The sequence below is a fragment of the Acanthopagrus latus genome, chromosome 5 (genome assembly GCF_904848185.1).
Source record: "Acanthopagrus latus isolate v.2019 chromosome 5, fAcaLat1.1, whole genome shotgun sequence".
NCBI classification, from domain to species: Eukaryota; Metazoa; Chordata; class Actinopteri; order Spariformes; family Sparidae; genus Acanthopagrus; species Acanthopagrus latus.
Window position 1 is genome coordinate 12619049 of NC_051043.1, and position 21751 is coordinate 12640799.

The 21751-nt window shown below is 40.5% G+C and overlaps 1 protein-coding gene across 13 annotated transcripts in view; it reads right to left on the bottom strand.

Annotated features, from left to right (window-relative positions):
* arvcfb (ARVCF delta catenin family member b) overlaps positions 1 to 21751 on the bottom strand; it is a 214569-nt gene that overhangs the window by 38948 nt on the left and 153870 nt on the right. For 10 of the 13 annotated variants that reach the window (XM_037097262.1, XM_037097254.1, XM_037097255.1 and 7 more), the window contains 5 exons: positions 15080 to 15263; positions 7225 to 7342; positions 6949 to 7120; positions 4760 to 4777; positions 2064 to 2135 (listed from right to left, as the gene is read on the bottom strand). In XM_037097262.1, the coding sequence (XP_036953157.1) occupies positions 2064 to 2135; positions 4760 to 4777; positions 6949 to 7120; positions 7225 to 7342; positions 15080 to 15263 (564 nt within the window). The remainder of the gene's footprint in view (positions 1 to 2063; positions 2136 to 4759; positions 4778 to 6948; positions 7121 to 7224; positions 7343 to 15079; positions 15264 to 21751) is intronic. The other 3 variants (XM_037097257.1, XM_037097259.1, XM_037097261.1) reach the window with 2 other exon arrangements.

Below are 21751 nucleotides of genomic sequence, written 5' to 3' on the forward strand. Positions count from 1 at the left end.
CTACTGCATGTCTAGGCAGTAAATAAAATTCCAGAGATGTCCCATGACTTTCCATTGGCATAAGGGTGAGTAGATAATGCTCTTTTTTTGGTTGAGCTTATCAATTATAACCTCCACATGGTAAGCTTGCGTGGGGAGAGGGCGAGGGGAGGAGAGGAGCTACTGTTCTTTCTGTATGGTCAATAAAAGCACAATTCCCTGAACTTCATGCCCCACCAGCAGCACACTGAACTTTTCAAATAACAGCAAATCACCTCTTTCTGTAAATCTGTTTGTGTTGCTGACATACAATTTTCTGCAAAACTGTGAACCCACTGCTGCAGATACTGCACTATGACTTGCAGGCTTTGCTCGAGTTGGAAATGTAACAATACACTGTATGCTGTGAGGTGATAGAAACTATCACCAGGTTTTCTATTCCGTTTATACCGAGGCAGCTGTGCTTAATCTTTCCGAGAGGGCTAACCCAAATTAATTTAGCATTTTTGCAACATTAATTTGCTTTTTAATTAAGGGAGAAAATTCTCTAATGCTTGTATGGTAAATAAGAATCCAATGCCAGCAGCTGTTTAGCTTAGCTTAGCATTAAACAGAGGCAAACATCAAGTCTGGCTTTGCCCAAAGGAGAAAAACAACTGCCAACCAGCTCCCTTTAAAATTTGCTTATTCAAATATTATTTCATGGTTGTTTAATCAGGACAAAAACTGAAGTGCAAAAATGATAATTTACTATTTTATGAGAGCTTATATGCCACACTATCTCTTCTATCTTCTGTCTTTCTCCTGATTTTGACAGTTCTTACTCTTCTCCTCCAAACCTGTCGATCTCCAGGTGTGCAAAAGCTGTCGCAGGGTTTTTTATTAAATACTTGAACATAACCCTTTAGTGCCTTCTTCTTCTTTCTTGCTGCACCTCTATTCACCCCTTAAATGCTCTGTTTTAGTGCCTGCGCTTTCCGAAAAGCAGAGTCTGCTCTAATTGGTCAGCTCTCAGAAGCCTAAGCCGGCACAGCCCCTGTTGTTTCATATCAGTTCTGCACATGTGTATGCTGAGGTAGGCTGAGGGTGGTGACAACATAGTTGCGACATCACAACCTTATAGAAGTCCCGTTGGCTAGTTTCAAAGCAGTTTCTGAACACAAGCTGAGAATTGATCGTTTGATACTTTCACAGTACTTTCACGGCACCCAGTTCTAGAGACAGGAAATATCCCTTTCTAAAATATGGTACTTTTAACATTTTCTTCATTATGTAACTCACTGATTGATCATTTGATAAAATGTCTCTAAAGCTCAACGTGACATCCCAAAAATGTCTTGTTTTGTTTGACCAGCAATCTTAAACCCAAATATGTCCTATTTTCAATTCTACAATACAGAGAAAATCGAAAAATCTTTACAAATGAAAAGCTGCAACCAAAAAATTACTGATATTTCTGCCGAAGAGTTGACTAAAATGGTTAACTGATGAGCAAAATAGTAGCTGATGTTCTGTCCACTGACTACTCAATTAAATCAACCACTTGTTTCAGCTCTATTGTCGATATCAATTGATTGCGGTGATGACTCCATGTAGTAGTCACCAATTGATCATAGCACAGTACAATGCAACAGACAAAACAATGGATGCTCATTAGCTACAAGCGTGACAGAGCTCAGTATAACAATATAACAGGCCGCCTTTGTATCGCCATTTGTATTCCAGTGCAATGCTGCAGTATTAAACAAAAAGACGGCTCACAGAGTTGATGCTCTCACACACTTGCCAACATCGACAGTCACAGTGAACGCACAAAACCATCAAACAATACTAAATTTACAGACTGGCTCATCCTCCATCAAAGGCTTCCCAGACTTTGGTCAACCAACACATCAGACCTGCCTCCGACCAAACCAATTACCCATGTCTTCACCAGCGTTTATGTCCACGATCTTACTCATTTCCTCTCTGTCTCCTCCCGCTGGGTGACATCTAAATTAAGCTTGTCATTTTCAGACTCCATTTCCTCACTCAGGACGGAAAATGTTAACCGATGGATGTCTAGATTGTCAGACGAGGCCTACCTTTTGATGGCTCTGCACGCTTGGGCAGATCCAATGTGTCGTAGTTTTTGTCGTTCTCACCGTTTTTTCTGCCTGGATAGAAGAGACAGGGGGGAAGATGATGTCAGTGTCATAACCTGAGGCAAGTGGATTATAAAAGACAATGTTGGTGACACCAGTGTTAGACCGATACTGGTTGCGGAATGGGTTTGGCTCATTTGCTGTTCTGTCTTTAAATCAAAACATTTTCATATTGTTTTATTATCCATGCATTATTTTCATGGTTAAAAAACGAACCTCTCCATTTGAACTGACATAGCGGTCTAATCAAGGTTTACAGTGCAAAGAGAAATCCACAAAGAGCATGAAGGTTTGCATTTATACACAATACAGAGAGCTAGAAGCGTGATATGTTCAAACACACACACAGATTCCACACTGCCTGCTACAGATAGAACACCAGTGTCTTCACAAAGATGAACTGGCATATATACAAGAAACTGTATGAGCACGAGACCACAAACACGCACATGTATGACTGCACACACCTTCTTTCCACTATCACATGCCTACACTTTCCCACTGTAATAGCAGTAATTCCTAAATGGGCTTGAATAATACAGTAGGGGAAGGGAAATGGAGAAGAAGGGGTGAGGACAACTGAAGCTCATCCGGCTAATGGTTATCTTACATGCACATGGACATGCCCATGGGAAAGTACAGAGAAACAGAGACAAAAAAAAAAAAGATTCCTCAACTAGATGGAAGTGAAATGTACAGTCACTGTGGGAACTTCACAAAACACATCCATACATTTAAGTTGCCTAAATCAGTGTTTAGGGATACTGTGTTTGAAAGTGAAACAGGCTATCAGATGGTTAATGCTGTCTTCCTCCATTATAAAAATACATATACATGATCACATTATGCTAATTGTGAGAATCTGAATCATGAATTATCATGACTTATTCTAATCTGCATCAGTAGAACATTTACATTGCATATTTTTGAGCTGGGCCTCAGTGGGCAGTTTCAGTAATCCATCATCAAAAATGGCTTTTAAACATCAAGCAGTTACCATCACCCTGACATTTACAAATGTGAATGATATTGGAAACAGTGGCACAGAGAAAGGAATGAGAAGGAGGGTGTTGCTCTCTGTCTGTTTAAAAAACATATTAGGCACAAAAAGAAAGGTTATCTGCATGCTGCAATATTATCGGCCAAAAGTTTTCTTGTCTTAACATAACACCAACTTGAATTTTTGATTATCCAGTCTGGGCGGATACAGAATGCTTGGGTTTTTGCTAACTCTATTTTGGGATAATGAGAGTAGATGGATATCAGACACCAACAATACTATCAGAAATTACCTCCAATGAATGGTTTGGCATTTTGGGAAATAAACACGTCTCACTACTCACTTTCTTGCTGACAGTTACTGCAGCTGATAGGATCAATATCGCCCCCATGTTGCTGTACACTTCATACAAAGTTACAGCCAGGAGGTGATTAGCTTTGGTTAGTGTGGATACTGGAGGCAGGAAGACACAGCCAGCACTGTTCTGTATTAAGGTATCAAAATCTGCCCACCATCACCTCACTCATCAACACATTGTAAAAGGGGCTGTTTGGAGCATCTGTGTTGTGCTGGGTGTGCTGGGTGCATCTGTGTTGTGCTGGGTGTTAGCGGACTTCATTCCTGAGATAACGTTATCTACTGATGCTCTCTGTCAGTGGAGAGGCACTGAGATGAGGCACTGTAAACATCCTTTGGACCATCACGGGAAATCAGATCCAAGTCCTTTGCAGGAAACCCACAGTTTATTAGTACCAATTGTCTCGTCTCACTTTCTGAATTCTGAATCAGTACTGAATAAGAGAATTTCCCAAAATATCAAACTGTTCCTTAAGAGCCTTTCCAAATAGTGAATTTAGCCATTTATCATGTAAAACAATGACAACCTTTACATTTTTGCAGGAGAAACTTTTTAAAGTAAGTGGCACAAAAAGTGGCATACATAATGTAATCTTCGATACAAATCTTTTTCAACGTAAATAATCCTTACCATTCAAAGCCTCTATATACGAACACCAACACACGCACACAAACAAACACACAGAATAACCGTGTCTGCAGCAGAGCTTGACATTTATGCTTATGTACAACACAAAGGGGGTGAGGGTGTCTTGTGTTAGATACAGCAGTTATTCACTGGCGTGGCAGTTAGTTTTATCTGAAGTCAATAAGACAGCAGAACTCATCAGATTTTGGGGATGGATATCAGGTTTTGGTTTTCTTTATCAAGTCTATGACTCAATTAATTAGTCAAGCTCTACTTTCCACCCATCCAACAGACACTGCAATAGACTTACCTCTTTGACCAGGAGCAGTTTAACTTTACTTTTCACACATCTAAGAGGACCAAAGAAACAACTAATTCTAACATAATGTGAAGGCTGTGTGCAGTGGAGTCTACGATACTGAGTGCAAAGGTGGGTGGGTATGGTGAAGAAATGCATGTGGAATGAGTGCAAACATCCCAAATTTTTGAAGTTCTTGGAACTTTGTCAGGTTTTTGGAGGACATCCAAAACTACTTCTAACTATATTCTACAGCCAGGGGGAAGGAGGATGAGGAGGAGGAGGAGGAGGAGGGGGAGGAGGGGGAGGAGGGGGAGGACTGGAGTGAGAAGGGTTGAAGGGGGGACACTCACCTTGATTAAACCATTCCTCTATAGTTAGCCAAGGAAGCAGCAGCATTGCCAAAAAACACAAAGCAGGGAGAAGAGAGAAGAGGCATGGTGAAAAAGACGTGTGTGAGTGTCAAGGAGCTGTGCAACAGATTTTCTCAAAAAAAAAAAAAAAGAAGTCATCTTTTACTGGACAGGAAAGGCGAAAGAGTGAAGGGGAAGGAGAAAAAAGGCCAAAAAAAAGAGAAAGAGGGGCACAGAGTGAAAGAGTGCTTTTGAGATTTAAGCGAGGCTAGAAGGGAAGCCATTAGCAGTCCATAGGTGTTCTCTGAGAAGCACGTTCAAAGAGTTGGCAGCAGTGGGGTGGCTTTTTAGAGAGAAAGGGAGAGGCAGAAAGAAAAAGTCAAGTAGCCAGGAAAGTATGAAACTTGAGGGAAAGTAGGGAGATGTGAAGAAAATGCAGCACGCGAAACAGAAAGGATGAAAAAGAAGAAAGGAAACGACCAAGAAAGAAAAAAATCAGCTTCTACATTTAGACAGGAGGGTAGGATAGAGAGTCATAGTGAAACATTTAGATAAAAACAGCACAAACTGTGGCAGTCTGTAAAAGTGCTTCATTAAAAAGGCTTCGTTGGAAGAACGGAAATGCGCTCAAAGAGCTGGAAATAACAGCAAGGAATCAGACAGTATATTAGCTAAAAAAAAAAGAGCTTGAGCTGCTAAACGCACATCCGTCATGACGGTATATTTCGTACTAAATGTGACATTAAACTGAAGAGGAGGCCAAACTTAGCCTACTTAAGGTAACAAATTATCGAGCATGTTGCCGCCAGTGTTACTTAACCACCCGCCTCCATGCTTCTTTATAGCTGCATTTAATGTTTCTGTACCTGAGCCTCAGAGAACACCTTCAGGGTCTGCAGCAGTTAAACACATCACATTATTCTTAGTGACTCTGAGTGTGTGTGTGTGTGTGTGCGCGCGTATGTGTGTGCTGGAGTATCCATGTGGTTAGTTGGTGGTGTCTTTATACGTCTGTATACATGGAAGCTATCGTGTTGCGCTGATCCCTGAACCGAAAGGATTCTCCAATGCGTCGTTAGAAGTCGAGGGTCACTGGCTGGAGGTCACACCTCATTGGCTGACTGATTAATGGCAGCCGTTATTGTTGTACGGTGGGGAGATAACGGTGTTGTTTAGCTAACAGCCTGGGAGAATGCTGATTAAGACACGTGTGTGTGTGACACATCTGTTAAGCAGAGTCAATAACGACGAAAAGCTCCTGACGCGGCAGAAGGTGCCATTACGGGCGTCTATTGCTGGAAAGGTTGAACACAAGCGTCTCTTCAGTCTTATATCGATGTCAGGAGTTGACTGTGATAGCTGAATTGGAACACATGGCACTGATCTGTTGTTTTGCTGAGTTGGTTTCTGTCTCTTTCTATGTGATGTCTTTTCACACAGTTTAATGCATTTCTGAGCATGTAAAATGTTCTATAAAAACCAAAAGCCACGAGGACGATAGGGCTGAAACCAAGTTGTTAAATACAATTAATTAAATATATTGACAAATTGAGGAGACTACACAAAGTCGAACATGATATACAGATATGTTTTCTGGCTCAATGACCAAATGAGTGAACCGTTTAAATAATTCAAAGATAAAACTTATTTTCATGAGAATGCTGAGGCCAGTATGGCATTTGAGACATGCAAAATATATAGTCTTTTTGCACATTATATAACAGATGACTTAACGTTTCACACATCTCGTCATTGTCACAGAGGATTTGTGTTAGCCCAGCGCTCGTATAAAAGCAACAATGAACTGAAATATGACAAAGAAAAGAATGGTATCTCTGCAATCCAGCTGTCTGAATAACTGAGCTGCTCTCTGTCAATTATTTTTACAGTCCACAGATTTCAGAAAAATAAATAAATGAAAGAAGGCAAAAGGTGAAAACAATAATTAAGACGGTGAAAACACTGCAGGCAGCTCCAAGCGATCATTGAAGCAAAATATTCCTCACTTACATTATGAATACGTCTTTTAATTAGTCCTAAGCTGCCTGTTATGCAATACCAATTCTAATTAAGATATACATTTATTAAAGTGTATCAGTAGTAGGTGAAGAAGCAGACATTTCATTTATGAATTTATCAAATGTATGATTCTGATTATGATCCATATTTCTATCTTTCTGCACACTCACCTTTGGCTTTCTTGCCTCCAAAGCAGCCGGCATCATCCTTTTTCTTCCTCTGTGGTCCTGCTGAGCCAGGTGCCTGTAGCGCTGAGGGGTCCTGGAACTTTTCGGCACCCGGCACCTCTCTGTGGACGTGGTAGGACAGGTTCCTCATGATACAAACACAGTTCTCCACAGACTAGAAGGAAAGAGAGGCAGAAAAATTAGTATCCTGTACAAGACAAAACAACTGAGGAAATATGTTGTTAAATATGTTTTTGAGTGGGTCAAAAGTTGTCCTACCTTGTTGTCCATGTCTTTCTTCCCTACAGCTGATTGGAGAGCGTGCAGCAGGGCGTCCACCAATCCCTCGCATTCCCTCAGTCTGCGTCGAGCCTCTGCCCCATCTGAGCTCACGTTTCTATACGACGAAAAGTCAGAAACACACACGCTGTCAGTAAACATGACAGAAGTATGCGAGAGACCATCAGCCCGGTGTAACTATACGGGACTGCACTATACCAGACAGGTCATACAGCTGCTCTGAACACTGCTCCCCTGCAGAAGCACAGATGATTCATATTTTCTGAAGACTGTGAAGAGAGATTTGTATCATCTAAAAATTCTGACATATTGGAAGTATTTACAGTGTAATATAAAAAGATTAATATTTCTAATTTGTTGTTGCCAAACAATTATTTTAAGCCAGTGTTCATTATGTTCAGTTAAAATCAATTTTAATCAGATAAAAGCTCCACAAGCTGACAAACTGTTGAAACAAGATGTTGCCACTGCCAGCAGTAAAGCTGTTACTACAGCTACTAGCACTAATTCATTATGCATTGTTACAATCAGTGTTGCAGCTGCAAGTTAACTTTGTCACTACAAAAATACATATAGCTTAATCAAAGATTGGGAGCATGATTAACCGAACAAAGAAATCGTTTTGAGTCCATCAAACAGCTGAGTTTCATGAAATATGGGAGGGTCGCTTTTTTGTTTGTTGTTGTTTCTTTCTTACCAGTATGCAACATCATTGTCATCACAGATTTAATGATTCCACTGGCAACAATTTCACAGACTGGATGACAGTATGACGGTCAATATCAGCAAACCAGCACCCCTCTAACCCAACCATGCTATCACTTGGGTTCACATGGTACCCATCTGCCTCCAAAGAACAAAGCCATAAAGCCTGACTGCTTTAAGAATAACATGAACAAAATTATGAATTGAAATTTCATTTTTGCAACAAAGGCAACTGCCATCTCTGTTAGGTGAGCTAGCGCCCTGAGCACAGTGATGCTAGTGCAGTCTTACTGCGGCTGTCTGACTGACTGTGAAAGGCAAGGCTTTAAAGAGGGTTAAGGGATAGCTGGGGCTCCCCGCTCCTCATCGGGGACTTCATTTATGAGGGCTTCCAACCCACATAATCCCATTAGCCGACCCCCAGTTAGTACCATGGAAGAGTGGCAGCCGTGCGGAGGTAAGCAGAGCTGGAGCGCCGTATTGTGCAGTGTGGACTGAAACACATATCACATGCAGCACGGCTTCACACATGGATGCTTCGGTTCAACAAGAAAGGACATAAGTCATATTGTGCAGTATAAGAATCAAATTAGAATAATCCCTCTGTACTCTGTTATTAATTTGCATGTCATAATGGATGTACACCTACTGACCTACACAATGAGTAGGAATCCATGCAGACACAATAACTACACCTGCCTGCCACCTGCTCTTCTCCTTGGCCAGTCTCCCAGTATTTTTTCCATTTGTCTACGGACAGGGGATGAACAGACCCATCCTGCAGTTTGTGCTAATTAAAATTAGTCTTTGGTAGAGACCAGGCAGACATCACCGCTCATCTGGACCTGTTCATAAACCAAACCCATACGTCTTCAGCTGTCAGAAAACGGTCACCACCTCTCCTGTAAACAGATCCAGAGTCAGCGCCCGTCTTGGATTTATTTGACAGGAGTGTGTTTCAGGGCAGACAGACTGTGGAGTTTTATTGTCAGCTGTTTCATTTCCAGGAGTCTTTCAGGGAGCAGTTGTCTTGGCGGAAGGTTTATGGACGGTGCATCTGTCAGTGGAGACGGTGCTGGAAGGTGCTGCTGTCACTGGACAGATTATCTGGTGGTGTAATATTTAGTGAGTGTCTAAAGGCTCTGGTGATTACTGATCTATGTGAAGGATTACCATCTGTTGTGGTGTTCCTCTCCGTGTGAGAAACCTCAAATGCAATTAGACATCAGAAATCACTGTGACCTAATGATTAGCTGTGGGGACCAGAATGTTTGTTGTAAGAATCAGTCAACTTTGGATTTGTGAAACCTCATCCAATAATCTAACAGAACAACATCTTCACAGTGATTTATTTTGTCACTCAATTTTGATTCACAGATTAGCAAACAAAAACAGGTCTGCTGATTAAATCTCCATTCTACTGTTTTTAACAGTAATTTTAGCTTTCATTTTAGTGTTTCAAGGGCAAAAAACAAACACACATCGCATCATGCACTGATTCTGTTTGGCATCCATTACATTTCCCTTTTATATGAACATACGCATGTTAGCATTGTCACTGTGAGCATTCAACTTAAAGAACTGCTGTGTCTTAATCTTGTCAATATTTGTACAGATGCAGTTTTGAGTATTTCTGTGGATGGGTTTTGTCAGCACTAAATCTAGTGAATGACGAATCAACAGTAGTTTAGACTTTGATCAGGATGTATATAAAATATCCATGTGCTTATCAAAGCATTCGGGAATAAATCTCATTTCAATGTCCCAAACACTTCTGTTCTTGATGAGAGCCACTGTAGAAAAGCCTAGCTGAGGCAGAACATTTTCTTTCCTCGTCTAACTGCAGCTTAATTGTCTGCTCGAGATCGCTGCCTACATTTTGTTTCCTCTCATCTTTTAAGGGCCAAAGAATACAATGACAAAAAACTGAACTACAATGATACTGCAGTTTAAAAATGAACGAGGACATTCACTTTTCTGTGACAAACGTGCAGAAATTGAGGAAATTACATTTTTGAAAACACGAGGGCATTTATTATTAACCCAGAAATAGTTATCTATATGACTTTGTTGGTTTTAAATGTTCTGTTCTCTCAAAGGCAAAAAGAATCATGGACACCATAATGGTTCATTGCCAATTTAAGAAAAGGCTCTCATTTTCCAAGTATCCAGGCCATCTAGTTGTACATGTATATCATTTTGGTGGCCTTTCACAAATCCGGATACGTTTTTTTTTGGTCTCATTATGTCAGGACCAGTTTCAGCTGTGAGAAGTGTTTCATTATTAGAGGCAAAAAGAATAAGTTGGTGTGCACTCAGAGGACTCAGTGTCTGTACAGACACTGACAGTCCTTCACTGTGGTCTGGATGCGTCTTTAGCGTGTCGGCTTTATCCGATGAAGTGTGGGTGTGAAGGTCACTGAGAGTCATGCGGCCGTCAGAGGACAACAGAGCAGCTGGGGCGAATAGAACGGAGCATGACTGACAGAGATGGATGGAGATGGATGGACACATGGCTAACCTTTGCCATCGTCTTGCGAGGTCAGTGGCAACGCAGCAGGACCATATGTGTACCTTGGGGTTGGATATCCTTTAGGTTTTATGGATTCTGAAATGATTTCTGATTCAGTCAATAGATCCTGCCTTGTATTTGTTAATTCAAATTCTTCTTTTCTCATCTGAGCAAGAAAATCAACTAAAATACGATGTCAGGATTCCATTCAGCTGCTTCAGTTTAAAGTTCAAATATTGTTCGTGCTAGTTCACGGTCACTGTCTCTCTGTCACGTCTTTCTGGGACACTTGAATAGAACAGAGTGGTTGTAAATGTCAACAACACCTGTACCTTTCCCTTTATGACATGTAAAAATGTCTGCTGTGAAAAATGCTTGTTAAATTCAGAAATTGGCACAAGTTGTCAAGTTGATCAAAGAAATATGCGCTATAATTTCTGAAACATTAGGCATGCTACACCTGCTGCTGACTTGTTTATACTTGGCACTACATGTCACCCTACACATTATTGTCATCCCATTTTAAAATGCAGCAGGATATATTTTACAATATATGTAGCGTGGGGTCCCTGCTCCGTCTCTGCTGATTCTGCTGATTCTTGTACTAGGAACAGTTCTAACTCAGAACCAGCCCTTGATACCTAACCATGGTCTACAACACCAAAAAAAACCACACTGTTCCCCCCTCACTTAGCCCACAATGTAAACACCGTAAATAAGCCGGCCCTATCGACAGAGGAGGCCATTATAATAAAACTACCCTCAGCTTTATTGAGGTGTAAGCTGCCTCTCCGTTGGCGTGCGTAAACAGACTCTCCCTGGCATCAGCACTTCTCCCCTGCGCACAAAACCTGCGTCAAGGCAACCGTGGGTTTGGTCAAAGTTACCATGGAGACCCATTCTCATCAGCAGGGCCTGCATCAGGGGAGTGAGAGCGACGGGAAGATTTTGTTATCTGTGACGACTGTGAGATACGTGGCGTCAGGGGTGATGAGCTTTGGGAGGAAGGTGAAAAACGTACAGTATAAGAAGAAAGATGTGAGATAATAAAATAAATCATGACAAAGACAATGAGAAACAATAAGAGGCAGTGAGCGCAAGGGTTCCCACTGTGGCCCTGATCTAAAATCCATGACTCCTCTATGACTTTTTTTCTCAGTTATATGAGAGCCCTTTCATTTATTCCCTCTTGGTTTGTTAATGCTGCTCCTCAACTCAACAGAAAATGTTCTAAACTACGAGCAACTTTCCACACTTTCTCCAAACTAGCTGGAAACCATCTAATGCTGAGCAATAATGTGCGAAATATATTCTGGTACTTTCTGTCTGAGCTGGATTTGGATGTTAGATTGTTCTGGATTTCAACCAGCACGCCGCGGTGTCTACTCCAGGAGACGCTCCGTCCTGCATTACAGTCTAGACGGGCTTGGCCGGCCCTGGAGGAGACAGCACAGCCGGGCGTGAGGCGTGATAATCCACATACACACACTCTGTCAAAATTTACTACAGTCTGTCATTCTGAGTTGGAGCCATAATGACAGATTCAGCAGAGAAGGTAGACGAGAGGAGATACTCGCGGAGGGAAAACTGCCTGGAAGTTAATAACAGGAATTCGTTGCACTCAAATTGTCATCCAGAGCTGATGGCGGCATTTAAAAGTACAATGTGAATTGATGTTTGACTGAGATTTTGCAGCTTTTGAGGTGCACTTGATGTTTGTCAGACACTGAAATTGCTCTCAGGTTTAATATTAGGTATTCGGCTGATGCTCTTTTACACAAAATCTGCAGAGTGCATCAATTTAGAAACAGGAATGCTTTTAATAACTCTGATGTTAACTTGCAATTAATCACATTTTATATTGATTAATCTGCCAAATATTTTCTGGATTAATTGATTAATCTTTTGGTTGACTAAGTGTCAGGAAACAAAAAGTGTCCCTTACAATTTCCTAAAACCCCAGTTTATGTCTTCAAAATCCTTGTTTTGTCCAACCAGCTATCTTAATCTTACTGATATGATCTATCTATCTGCAGCTAGGGAATTTTTGTTAATTTTGATTGATATATTCTAAAAATATCTACTGATTATTTTTCTGTCAGGATTCAAGATGAATTTACTTATCATTACACAATCAGCACTGTACGACAAAATGGTTGTTGAAGTCTCTTTATGCTTCTTATAAAAACTCCATAAAATAAATGGAGGATTAAATAATAAAGAAATCATGAACATATAAAAAAAATATTTCAAGTGTGATGCAGAGGGTGAATTCAGAAAGTCTCTCACTGATTACAAACAAAACCATGATTTTAACAGAGCAGCAACTTAAAGAGGCAAACGATTCTTTCTGCTTTGACTGCTTTTTGCTATGTTCAGTAGGCCAGTTACACAAAACTATGAACTTACACTGTCAGACAACCACAGCAGTATGAACAAGAAATCTAGTTTAACAGTATCGTTAACCAACAGGTTGGTCGCGCTTACAATGTTAATCACATTGCTGTTGTATCCTTGTGCATCCTTCTGCATGAAAACAGAAGCAGACATATCTTTTACACATTTCAAGACTAAACTGAAACACAAAATAAACATTCTCAAGGGAAGAAAAAATGCCTTCTAGTTCTAAAATATTTAACATCTAATATACTAGAAGTGATGTCAACCAATGAAGGTAAATAGACGAATGGACACAAAGTCAATGACAGTTTTTGTCGGGAGCACAATAACTACCCACTGAATCTCGTTCCAAGGTGACTTACGGACCCACACATTACTGGTATGTTTTACATTGGACGGGTTCAAGCCAAAGAATCATCCTCTAGCATTGTCCTGACTGCTGGGAGAAATGTGCCTGGATCTACAAGACCTTGACAATTGTTGTGTCTTCTTTCACAGTGTTTGTTGGTAAGGGGTTTAGGTAAAGGGCACATTCAAGGTATTATTTCAGACTGGAGCCAGCCAGGACTTAAGAGGACCTTCAGTTCCTAAAAACAAGTGGACCAGAAAGGGTCAGCAGAATGGCTGTGTGAGTCACACCACTTCAGCAGTGAGGGATATCAATGTGGAAATTGAGAAGTTAACACCACTTTTGATGACTGACCTCAGAACAGCTTGAGGTTTCAGTTGCAGTGACTGAAAACAGTCCAAGCAGAGCAGAGCAGTGTGTCTGAGTCATTCCTGGGTCAGTGATGTGAGTGAAGTTAATGTTGTTCATCCCAAGTAATACTAATATTTGCATGTTGTTTTTCTCACCAACATTCTCCAAAAGATAAAGACATAAAGATTGTTTTAAAAAACCCATTGACTTGCTGTCACGAGGCAACAATTTGCATTGTGGGCTCAGTTTATCTTCTCTCAGCCTTAACAAGCTTGAGACAAATTCTATTTGTGTGATTAATCTAATTGTAACTTGTTTAGTTTGCAGCTGATGCTGCTCATTGGCCCCAGGGTGGAGTGGTAATAAAGTAGCAAAGGCCATGTTAGAACAAGAGACGAATAGAGAAACATTTACAAACTATTTACAAAAAAGGCAGTACTGCAGACATCTAGGCTGGTGTAAAAGTTTGGGGTGTCACTTAAATAGTTTTCCCAAAGCGAAAGACCAGTCACCCAACAATCCTCCCACAGACAGACTTCCAACATACTTCACATACACACAGATATGGGCCAGGAAAGAAGAACACAGCATCTGCCATATCATAAATTCTCTAAGTACCCAAAGAAGTTCAATCTGACCCTGGGTCAACAAAGTGGAGTCTCACATGTCACACCTGTCCCTGGCTACAACTGGGATCTTAATAAAAACAAACTTTCAAGGCCCTGGGCATGTCAGGGATCCCCTCTGCAATAACAGGATGATCTCTAAAATGTGTCCGCTGAACTAACTCAGACATGAACAGATCTGCCATCTGTCTCCACAAGTCTACCTGTGTGTGTTCTTCCTCATTTAGCTTCCAGGACTTTCTTCATTTAATAACAGTAAATGATTTTCTAGCTTTTCCTTGGTACATTTACCTATTCAGACTTTGATTATCGGGAGGCATCAATCAATGACACTGTAAAATGTCAGATAGCAGAGAAAAAATGCACACTTTTGTTTCTCATTGAAACAATGTGGAGAAGCCACTAAAACAGTCATTTAAGTCATGGGACAGTTAAACTTAAACTCTAGAATTATTTGTAAAGTGTTCTCATATTTCTCGATAGAATCCATCTGATTCTTTAACTTTCCCAACATTAAAATAAAAATCATAATCAGTTGAATATGTGCAGTATTTCATAATTGTACATATATCCTTCTTCCTATTGTTTGTATAAGCTTTTATCATGTATTTATTATTTTGACCACCCATCTTCATTGTTCTTTTATTGTCTTCATTTGTTGGTTTTCATTAAATCCATGTTTTTTTTTGTTTTCTTTATATTGCATTATTTGCTTAAAATGTGCTATACAAATGAAGATTGATTGATTGATTGATTGATTGATTGATTGATTGATTGATTGATTGAACTATCATCAATCTCTGAATAAATCCATGACTACATTCAGAAACTCTGTTGAATGAATGGACATCTGCTTGATTCATGGGTTCGCCACGTTTTGGCTGACCGTACCTGAGACAGCCGGAGGTGTTCTTGAAGACGGTGGTCCACTCGGCGTCGCGAGGCTTCGAGTCCTCATTTGGCTCGTGCTCCCACCCTGAGTGAGGGATGATGACCTCGTTGGTCAAGGTCTGCAGGCCATGGTTGATGATCACCATCTTCAGAGGTTCATAGGACGACAGATTCCAAAGGGTTCCTGTAGATAATTAAAAGATAGAGGAATTAAAATACATATCAAGATGGTGGTGTTATGGTGCAAGAAAAAGGTGATTTAGAAAGGGAGGGGAGAAGAAAATGGGAGGATGAAAAAGGAATGGATAGGGGGAGAGAGATAGAGAAACAGAAATTGAAAAATGTATAATGAGGGAGGTTTTGTTTTTTGGCCACGAATTAGTAAATGTGAGTAGAAAGGCATGAGAGTTTACGAAGCAACATGGGAAATGAAATAAAGTGACAGGGTACAGGAGTAATGAGAGAAGGATTAGAGAACATGAGAAAAGGAATGAAGGAAAAAGGGTCAGCAGAGAGTGAAGGTGATGCAAGATGACGACAGATGTACAGCAGCCAAACACACTGCAGTCTAAATTTTAACACCGCAACCAAAACCTCATTTAGATTAGGCAGTAAACTACATCTGAATTAAAAGTGATACAACTAAATTGGTTGTTTATTAGCCACCTTGTCATATTGCTCTATATAGAACAGTGACTATGATAGTTCCATTACTCTCCCTTGGGGATTTAGCTGACTACCACTATGATGTGATCAATAGAAAATACATGCCACTGTAATATTTCTATAAAATTCTACAGCAATAATGAGGTTACAGCAACCTTATGATGTGTCATTTCTCAACCAGTTCCGTATCATTTTTGGCATACTATAACACTGAATCTTAATGCATACATATTCTGCCGACACTGTGAGCATCAAGGATAAACATGCATTAACTGCTAACAGCACACAGAGCCATCATCTCTTCTTTCTCATCCAAACAATCCCAGCAGGAGAGGAAGCATTTTCTATTTACCTGCAACATCTCTATGTAACAGGCAGCCTATTTTACACTTCTGCAAAAAGAGGTAAACTGAATTGAGCTGGGTATGTGCATTCTGAGTGTTCACAAACGAGAGGCAGGCAGACAGGCGGGCAGACAAAGCAGAGAGGAGCGCATTTTTGGCAGCGTGGCCAGGTAGCCAATCCCACTGAAAAATTGTGTTGAAGCATCAGCCTCAGATTTTTTTACTCAGACACATGGCAGACTCTGGTTTGTAGGGAACGAAAATGTTGCACCAAAAAGAAAAATTGCTCAAGTCCATGTTTGACAGGATGTGAATTTCTATTCACATACTCTCCCTGAAGTCTCTTATTACTCATCACAACCTTTCTTCTGTCCTTTTTAAATTCAGGTGTTTAGCTGACATTTTTATCTGGGGAAACAAAGTGATTTGTTAGTCCAAAGCCAAGTTGTACAAATACTACACTACTGGTACTACTGAAACAATGCCAAATGAGTTATTAGCAGCTCCCCAGTGCAGTGTACCCATGGATGTACAAAAAAAAACTATCATTTGATTACTCTGAAGCAATATTTTACTGAATAATAGTTCTGGAGTTAAAAGGAGCATCTGTTCTACCGAATGTAAAAACCCAAAATAAGTGCAGTGGATTGTATATGTGATTCCCCCCCATCCCCCCGCTCACCAATAACAGACCATTAGTTGAGTAGTGAAACTGTCACACTTCCTCGCTCTGTTCTTTAAAACGATTTCTGTACATTTTCCAGATGGTCAATATTTCCTCTGTTAAATCATGCTCTCCGCACACAGGAAAAAAAGTAAGTCTCGGCAGACAGGCCTGGGCTAAAAATAAATCCAGTCCTTCTGGTGTGGTTTCGCTTGGAGAAAACTTGTTTCCTACACCGAGACATTGAAAAAAATAAAACTCATCAGACTAATCCGCAAACTGTGTTCTTGTGATATTTTAAGTTTGAATGCGAGTCATGACCCTCGTCACATTAGCCCCTCTACGTCACATCTCTATAGTAACCGTATTATCTAACCAGGCAGAAACACTCTACTACCATTCATTCTGTTGTTACACTTAGTGACTGGTTTCCTGTGCGTCAGAGACTACCAGGCTACCAGTATCTCACTGGGAAGCTATTAGACGTGTAAGCTTAGGTGTGGCCTCACTCTGGACCACTTTCACACACAAATCTGATGTGTGATGGAGGATATGAACACACACTAAAGCCTCCAGACAACTTCATGTAATCTAGTGTGCTTAACAGATTGTGTCATTATAAAGTGTTAAGTGCAGACATCAGATTTGACATTTTGGACAGGATGCGGATTATCTGCTGTAATTTTCTAAATTAATTTATCCTTTAGGATCCCTATAGACCCAGGTCTTGTATGACCAAAAGTCTCACTCCCTACCTCAAATATTCAAGCATGGCCTGGCAGACTAATTTCAGGGCAAAACGGTCCCATAAACTAAGGAACCGGCGCTGGCTGGTTTAATTTTGTGCTTTGTGTGTTAACTACAGATTTCATACCTCTACAAATTAAAAATAGATTTTATTTTTGTCACCCAAGAGCTTTCATGGTTCGTTACACTTGGACGAAAACAAAATTGGTGTGATAGCTTTTTAAAATTTGACTTTCACCACTCACAAAGTATTGTTTTACTAAAACATCTGCTCCATCCCTGGTGCAGAATTTAACCACTCTCTCTTAAACAGGGTCAATTTCATCCTTCCTTTCAGCCACATGCATGAGAGGATGAGAGGAAGTATCAGCATCCAGGCATGACAACAATTGTGCTGCGGCGTGTGTGCTCTGGTCTGGTGACAGCCAGCTAACATCCATGCCTGCCTGCCAGGCTGACAGCTTGATCATCACCACTGTTGTGTCATTAGCATCAGTTTTACTTGTGACAAGGCACATTCAACATGCAGTTGACGACTGAGGAGCAGTGCGATCTCAAACAAAGACCAGCAGTGAATGAAGGAAACTGCTGTCTGACGTGTATGGGAAATATTTAGGAAGCAGGAAATAACTTATATGCTCTGCAATGTGTCAGAAATAATTCACAAAATAAATCCTTGTCATTGATTGGTATGAATGACTTTTGTTAACACCCTGCTATGAGATTAATGGTGTGTGATGCCTCTAATTTACACAGTGCACAATGGGTGTTATTGTTTCCACATTATCATAAAACAGGTTCAACAGCTTGTGTCCAACATGATGGGAAGTGTATTTCTGTGCATAAAATGTAAAATGCACCAGCATCTTTCCTTGACTGTGAAATGGAAGTACAGCGAGGTACCTATACCATAATGCAAAAAAAGTTCCGCCCAACCATGCAAACTTTCTCACCCACCACCCACTCCAGATGTCCACCATCACTCCACTGCTCAGGCCCTTGGAAACAGTCAGCTCTACACCAGTCACATATGCCAGAGAGGAGAGAAAGGCATGTCTTTGCCTTCGCTGTGATCCATCAAGTAAGACAGGCATACAGCACACAGACACAATGTTATTTAAGATGACAGAGTGCCGTGGAAGTGACCATCTCCATTCCATGTCCTGCCACTGTTTCAGGCCAGTGACTCTAGATCAGGTTTAGTCCATTTGCTGTCTCCTGTCAGCTTGTCAGAGGTGGGTGTGATGAGGATGTCCTTTTCTCCAGACACCATGGAATTGCAATGTCAATGCTCATTTTACACCTGGGGTGTACAGTACTATCGAGACTGTTCTTGGATTTGTTAGATTACACCACACACCATCTATACATACACACTCTAACCAAAATGATGTTTTAGTCATTAAATAGAGACTACAATCCTTACAGATCAGGATGCCAGCTGTCAAAAATTGAGGTGGGACAATATATCAATCCTCTCACTCTGAGAGCTGCCAGTACAGCGAAGTCCATTACTGGGTTTATTTGGAGGGACCTCCACCCATACAGCTTTTCCAGCTCTTTATGATAAGACGAGAGGGAAGGTGGAGTGTGCACTCTAGCCTGCAGAGAGAACTGTGCTCACCTATGATGGATGGACTTCAAGGGCCACGGAGCCTGTGAGTACGTGACAATCACAGCCTATTTTTGTGACAACAAGTGGGAAATGCACTCTGCATGCTGCAAACAAGGGGGATACATGAGAGTCATAACGGTGCAAATCACCCCTGAGAGAAGTGCACTCGCCTCTGAGCATGCTGATCAGTTGCTGTTCCTGAAGATAAACATGCAAAGCACTACAATTTTTATTGTTATAGAGAACTTTTCCTTCCACTAATTTGTTGTCATAGTTCTATACTAAATGTAATATTCTGGCTGAAAGACTTTTGTCAGTTTATGAAATGTGGACAACAACAAGTCAGTTATAGTTTGCGTGTTTGTAAAAGAGGCACTACGCAAAGCACAAACTTTTAGTTCAGTGTTTCATCTCAGTTTGTGTCAAATTCTGTTAAACTGACACCAAACTGCAGAGAATAAATAGAGGAATCCTGCACTTTACCTTCTTTAGAGGCATTCTTCAGTTTGATAGATATAGTGACAATGGTCACATGAATGTCAATATATTGATCATCATAGAATCACTATATCATGATATTATTGATATAGTGAGGTACCCTGTGATTCCCACCCTTAGTCGGCAGTGGCAGGAATGCAGAGCAGTGAAGAAAATCATTTTGCAGGTTAATCACCCCGAAACTCTAGCTGCTGCTCAAAAACTGAAGAATGTCTGTAGTGTGTTCAAGATGGGATTAAAAAGAGGACATCTGGATCCTGTCAAATCCTTTCAGACACAACAGAAGCACCAGAACCCAACTCTGTCTACGGACATTTAACAAAATTCCAGAACTGAAAAAAACTGCCTTGGAAGTGAAAGAGAAGGATCAGAAATCTGGATAGGATTAGAATTAAGTATAAAGGCAGCTGAATAACTAGGTCGTGTGCGTTCCATGTAATCATATCTTGAATATGATATTAATTCATATAACCAGTGTTTGTCAGGAATAGATAACTTACAACATGATACTGAAAAAAGAAACAAGTAGTGTAAGAGATTCAAATCAATGACAATACAGTTGGTTATTCCAGGGACGCCTCAATACATACCATTTTTTGGGGTCTATGGGTTTGCTCTGTTCCCGAGAGTAGGATGGAGGGTTGCTATCAGTGTCAGAGTACAGACAGTGCAGAGCCAATGCCTAAGATTATTATACTCTTTTGTTAGGGGCACATAACCAGCTGACTACTGTGCACTACAACGTTAATAAAGGTACAGTGTGTAGGATGTAAACACAACTAGCAGCAAATTTGCAGATTGCAATCAACAAAATACCCTTTGCCTTGCCCTACCCTACAATGGCCCATAAATGCAGCCCTCTCTAGAGCAAGTGTTTGTCCATTCTGAGATACTATAGAAACATGGCGCTACAAGATGGTGGGCTCCATGGAAGAGGACCAGCTCACTCTGTAGATATAAAGTTATTGTTACCTCATTCTGAGGTAACAATAACACAAAAATATTTAGTTTCAGGTGATTATACACTTCTAAATATATAATTGTGAATGTATTCCATTTCTGCCAATAGAGCCCCCTAAATCCTACACACCCCCCACACACCTTTAAGTCATTAAGCGTACTGCTATGTAACCATCTACTGTGATTCATATTAATTTACAGCTTCAATATACTCCCCATTCAAATCTACTTGTCTGTGAATCCTCCTGCTTGCTCCAACACCAAAAATCATTCCATTGGTTTTGTAATGGTCTGGCCTGACACCAACCAACAAACTCATCAACCCAAATAAACACACCTGTTCTTCACATAATAACGCTGTCCAGGCTGGCTGCCATTAATCCAAATGTGTGCTTTCTGGCAAATGTGCTCCAGATTCTTTCATTGCTGTATGTCCATGCTGATGGTAGCCTTTGTCATCAGATATTCACACAGTTTAATACTAGAGGTTGATGTCCCGTAGAAAACAAAGGAGTCAACAGGTTCAAATACTGAATTATGATCTTGGATATACTTTTACAAGTTTGTTGTCTAATAAAAGTCAGGATTCCCAGCAGAGCCATGATATAAAATTCCAAGACTTTACCATGACCTTCTATAACTAAGTCAAACTGCTTTCAAGATCTGAAAGTGTTATTCCTTTCTGGTTTATTAATGTTGTTTATCTGCTGGGAAAAAATCTAAAGGGGGTAAACAGCCTGGTTGGGTTGCTTGGGAAGGAAATCATCTAAAACGCAGCATGTAATGAAATTTATGCTCAGAACGAGTAAAATATATTGTGATATACTCCTGTAAACAGAACTCGTTCTGCAAATATATCTCCAAGAAGTGCGAATCCATGCGCTGTGCTTCAGTTTCCTCCGGAAAATGCATTGAAAAGACTTGATCGTGATCTGTTATATATGTAGCAACACTCTCTACTATGCTGTTGTGTTTTTTCCCACAAGCTTATGATTTTCCTTTGTTTTCAAACCAATCCAGCCACAAGGCAACTAGAACATGTACATTATTACCTGCCTCTTCAATCATGTCTTTGCCAAAAACAGACAGCATGGATGTGTCTGATTGTTGGCTTGATATAAGCCAACAATGATCAAAGAAGTGTGTGTGTATTTGTAAATGACGAGGGGAAGCAAAGG